Source organism: Conger conger, chromosome 3 (assembly GCF_963514075.1).
Source record: "Conger conger chromosome 3, fConCon1.1, whole genome shotgun sequence".
NCBI lineage: Eukaryota > Metazoa > Chordata > Actinopteri > Anguilliformes > Congridae > Conger > Conger conger.
This window is the reverse complement of record NC_083762.1, coordinates 71,205,417-71,210,416: the sequence shown is the minus strand read 5'-3', so window position 1 is coordinate 71,210,416 and position 5,000 is coordinate 71,205,417. Positions and strand designations below refer to the sequence as shown.

The window sequence follows — 5,000 nt, the reverse complement described above, 5'->3', positions numbered from 1 at the left end:
CACAGAGCAGGATGAGGACATCTGTAAGATCCAGGCCTTGATCGCCACGGGGATGGTGGCTAACAGGGCGCACCTGCAGGCCTACCTGAAGACCTGGGACAAGCACCGCGAGATCTGGGAGATCAAGAAAGACTCCTTCATCCGTCGCTACCAGCGCCTCAACCCGCCTGTGTCGTCCTTCGACGCCGATATAGCCAGGTGAAGGGTCGGGGGTGAAGGGTCAGGGGTGAGGGATCGGGGCCTACAGCTGCAGGCTGTCGACCTCTAGAAACCCCAGAATCTATTAAAAGGACATCTTGGACTTGCACAGGTGTAGCTCACAAGTATGTATAACTGTGTCAGTGGGGGGTCCGGGATCAGCAACTCTGGCCCTCGAATCCAAATCCAGTAAATTACGGCAGCTGATGACCTTTGACCTGTGTGTGTGTGTGGCGCAGGTACACGGAGGTGGCGAATAACGTGCAGAAGGAGGAGACGGTGCTGAGCGTGCAGTTCGTGCTACTGGACTGCTCCCTGCTCAAATACTCCTTAGTGCAGCACTGCAACGACTGGCAGGAGAAGTTCACACAGCTGCTCAATGTCATGGCAACCAGCCGGCTGCAGGACCTGCACGCCTTCCTGCAGGACAACGGCCAGAGGTGTGTGTGTGTGTGTGTGTGTGTGCGCGAGTGTGTGTTTGTGTGTGTGTGTGTCTGTCTGTCTGTATATGTGTGTGAGTGTACCGTATGCTCAAGTGTATCGGTACCGTATAATGATTGTGTGTGTGTGTGTACTGTATACTGATTGTGTGTGTGAGTGTGTGTGCTGTATCCTGATTGTGTGTGTGAGTGTGTGTGCTGTATCCTGATTGTGTGTGTGTGTGTACTGTATACTGATTGTGTGTGTGAGTGTGTGTGCTGTATCCTGATTGTGTGTGTGTGTGTGTGTGTGTGTGTGTACTGTGTACTGACTGTGTGTGTGAGTGTGTGTGCTGTGTCCTGATTGTGTGCGTGATTGTGTGTGCTGTATCCTGATTGTGTGTGTGATTGTGTGTGCTGTATCCTGATTGTGTGTGTGTGTGTGTGTGTGTACTGTGTACTGACTGTGTGTGTGAGTGTGTGTGCTGTATCCTGATTGTGTGTGTGATTGTGTGTGCTGTATCCTGACTGTGTGTGTGTGCTGTATCCTGACTGTGTGTGTGATTGTGTGTGCTGTATCCTGATTGTGTGTGTGAGTGTGTGTGCTGTATCCTGATTGTGTGTGTGAGTGTGTGTGCTGTATCCTGATTGTGTGTGAGTGTGTGTGCTGTATCCTGATTGTGTGTGTGAGTGTGTGTGCTGTATCCTGATTGTGTGTGTGAGTGTGTGTGCTGTATCCTGATTGTGTGTGTGAGTGTGTGTGCTGTATCCTGATTGTGTGTGTGTGCAGGCTGAGTCGGCCCCCTCAGACTCTGGTGGAGCTGGGGGACAGTCTGAAGCTGCTGGAGACCCTGCAGGGGGACCGATGTAAGCTGGAGAGCCAGATCCCCCCCATCCAGGAGCAGTTCACCATCCTGGAGAAGTACGAGGTCACTGTGGACCCAGCTGTGAGTGTCACTCTCTACCTCAGGAACGTACACACACACACACACTCACACACATACACACACACATGCACGCACACTCTCACACACTCTCTCTCCCTCTCTCCCTGCGAAGGTCCAGGAGATGTTGGCCAGTCTCGGGGGGGAGTGGGTGAGGTTCCAGCAGGTTCTCTTGGACAGCGAGTCCATGCTGAAGAAGAACAAGGAGAAGTTCAGGAGCGGCCTCATTGTCTCGGCCGAGGAGTTCAAGAGGAAGATGCACACCATCGTGGATGATTTCCACGATGCAGGTGATCCACACAGCACGACCACCAGCTGCACTCTCCTCTTCTTTATCACAGCGGTGCTCTGCACTGACACTTCCGTCCAGGGTGCACACATACTCCTGAGTCGAAAGATTTAGGAGCACATCTACTAATTGGGGTGCATTAGTGTGCTCCTAAATTATTCCCAGTGAGCACACATCAAATTTCTTGGAGCAAAGGCTAAACACGCACGGGGAGAGAGTTAGAGATTGGGAGAGAGAAATCGAGAGAGAGAGAGGGAGAGAGTTGGTGGTCTGGGAAAGGAGAACAGTCCTGCATATAAAGCAGCTTTTATCCCTGTCGTGTCCTTTCTTTTTCTCCCGGTTAGTAACGTCCATTCGAATTTGGAGACCCGTCCTGCTGAGACAGAGAACACACAGACACACTCTCCCTTTAAACCGCACTCATGCCACTCACCACTCCCCCTGACCGCACCAGCCACATCACGCCGGCGCAGTGGAAACGTCAGAGGGTTGTGCCTAACGCCAGGGCCAGTCACAGCCACAGTGGAAACGTCAGAGGGTTGTACCTAATGTCAGGGCCAGGCACAACCATAGTGGAAACGTCAGAGGGTTGTGCCTAACGCCAGGGCCAGTCACAGCCACAGTGGAAACGTCAGAGGGTTGTACCTAATGTCAGGGCCAGGCACAACCATAGTGGAAACGTCAGAGGGTTGTGCCTAATGCCAGGGCCAGGCACAACCATAGTGGAAACGTCAGAGGGTTGTGCCTAACGCCAGGGCCAGTCACAGCCACAGTGGAAACGTCAGAGGGTTGTACCTAATGTCAGGGCCAGGCACAACCATAGTGGAAACGTCAGAGGCTTGTGCCTAATGCCAGGGCCAGGCACAGCCACAGTGGAAACGTCAGAGGGTTGTGCCTAATGCCAGGGCCAGTCACAGCCACAGTGGAAACGTCAGAGGGTTGTGCCTAATGCCAGGGCCAGTCACAGCCACAGTGGAAACGTCAGAGGGTTGTACCTAATGCCAGGGCCAGGCACAGCCACGGTGGAAACGTCAGAAGGTTGTACCTAATGTCAGGGCCAGGCACAGCCACGGTGGAAACGTCAGAGGGTTGTACCTAATGCCAGGGCCAGTCACAGCCACAGTGGAAACGTCAGAGGGTTGTGCCTAATGTCAGGGCCAGGCACAGCCACAGTGGAAACGTCAGAGGGTTGTGCCTAATGCCAGGGCCAGGCACAGCCACAGTGGAAACGTCAGAGGGTTGTGCCTAACGCCGGGCGCCTGCAGGTCACAGCACGCTGAGACGCGGGAGACTGTGTTCACGCCAGTGCGCTCTCTCTCTTCGCGCCGAGCCACGGCTAACCGCACTGCCTCATGGGACCCAGGCCCGAATTTGAATTATGGGATATTTCTTTCCCGGGGAACGCAAGTCTGACGAACCAGGGGTCAGCCAGGGCTTCTGCTCCACACCCTCATCAGGCTGCTCTCTTGCTCCTGGAGGGCAGCACGGTACCGTACCGGTTAGCGCTTTCGCCTCACAAGATGGAGGATCAACGCGCTGGCCTCAGAACCGGAGTTGGTCCCCTGGGCGCTGCGCTGTGGCCGCCCACCGCTCCGTAGTAACTCGGACGGGTCAAATGCAGATCCTCTCAGAGATCCTTTTATTATTTTATACGTCAACAGGAGCAGGCACGATGGACGATGGTGTGAGGCCGTTCAGTAGCGTGTAGCGTAGCATTTTACCACATCTCTTTCATCTGTTTCAGTGTCAAAAGGGGAGCGTCATGTCAAAACCACTTAACTGGACAAGTGTGACACCTCATTATTAACCATCCATTGAGACGTGCTGGTTTATTTCATGTATAAAGACGAAAAATGAAAAAAAAGGATTTATAATCATTGTTATCAGGGTTTAAATAGCGCCTTAAATTAAGTTGCCTTTCTAAGTTGACTTCCGTTCATTTGTTGAATGTAGCAATATTACCCTTAATCCACCATGCAGCCTTTCACAATGAAAGGCGCATTTGCTAATTGTTGCTACCATTCGTGTCTATGGGTGTTACGGCTAATGCTAGCACCCGACATATCTCTAATCATTACATTACATTACATTACGTGGAATTTAGCAGACGCTCTTATCCAGAGCGACGTACAACAAAGTGCAAATCAAACACAAGAACACGTGCAATAGTGGACCTGAGAGGACAGTACAGTTCCGAGTCCTAGTGTAAACATACAGAAAATCAGAACCCTTGAAGAGTACGATCAACTTTCAAACTAGCATACCACAGTTGGCAGCTAGAATACAACAATACAACAGCCAATAAAAACAACAATACCTATGCAAGTAACGATATCTATACATAAGTGCCATTAATCAAGGCATCCGCTAACGCTCTATACCCCTTTAAGGTGTGAGCACAAGCGCGCGATTAGAATGTTGTTAACTGAGCATTGTAATGCTGATCACTACTGCAAACTGAAAGCAGTGGAGTTCCGGAGCACTTTCCCCAAAAATCCCAGCCCTTCAAAGGGTTAAATCTCCTCGGTTAACGGTCTCAGCTGAACCAGCGATGGAGATAACAGCGCATCTGTACGCGTACCACACACGCAGAACGAAAGCTTCCTTCCTGGCGGAGATATTGGCCGGGGAATCCTACAGCGTGCAGGATCCATTATTCTCGAGTTTTAATTAACCGGAGTCATTATTTTATTAGCTGGGTTGAGCCTGGTTTGTTGCAGGCCTCAAACCACTGTTTAACGACGGGTACTTGTAAATGCATTTGTTGACTGGAGTGCCTGGTAATTGCAATCATTCGGGGGGCTTTACATAATAATTTCTCATTGTGAGGAACTCTCAGCCCCTGCTGTCCGGCACTTAAACCCCCTGCTCCACATTCCTCACAATGGCCCTCGGCGCTACCCGATTGTTTTCACCTGTTAAAATATGAAATATGTTTTGTTCGCGTTCTTCATCAGAAGCTCAGGTCCCCTCTGCCTGAATTGGGGGCAGCGCTGCGGTCATCTTTGTTCCTCGACAGATTTTTTCGACAAAGGAGGTCTCTTCGTTTCAACTTCAGTTAACTGCTGCTTGCCTCCCCAGTTCCCCTGGGGGAGCGGTGTCGGAGAATGTTTTATTTTCATTATTTTTTTTGCTCCATTCAAAATTTGA

The 5,000-nt window shown here is 51.1% G+C and overlaps 1 protein-coding gene across 1 annotated transcript in view; it reads left to right on the top strand.

Annotated features, from left to right (window-relative positions):
• The window catches only part of dnah2 (dynein, axonemal, heavy chain 2), a 131,064-nt gene that overhangs the window by 34,757 nt on the left and 91,307 nt on the right, over positions 1-5,000 (top strand). The window contains 4 exon segments of the mRNA XM_061234030.1: positions 6-198; positions 438-638; positions 1,408-1,564; positions 1,677-1,851. Coding sequence (XP_061090014.1) covers positions 6-198; positions 438-638; positions 1,408-1,564; positions 1,677-1,851 — 726 coding nt within the window.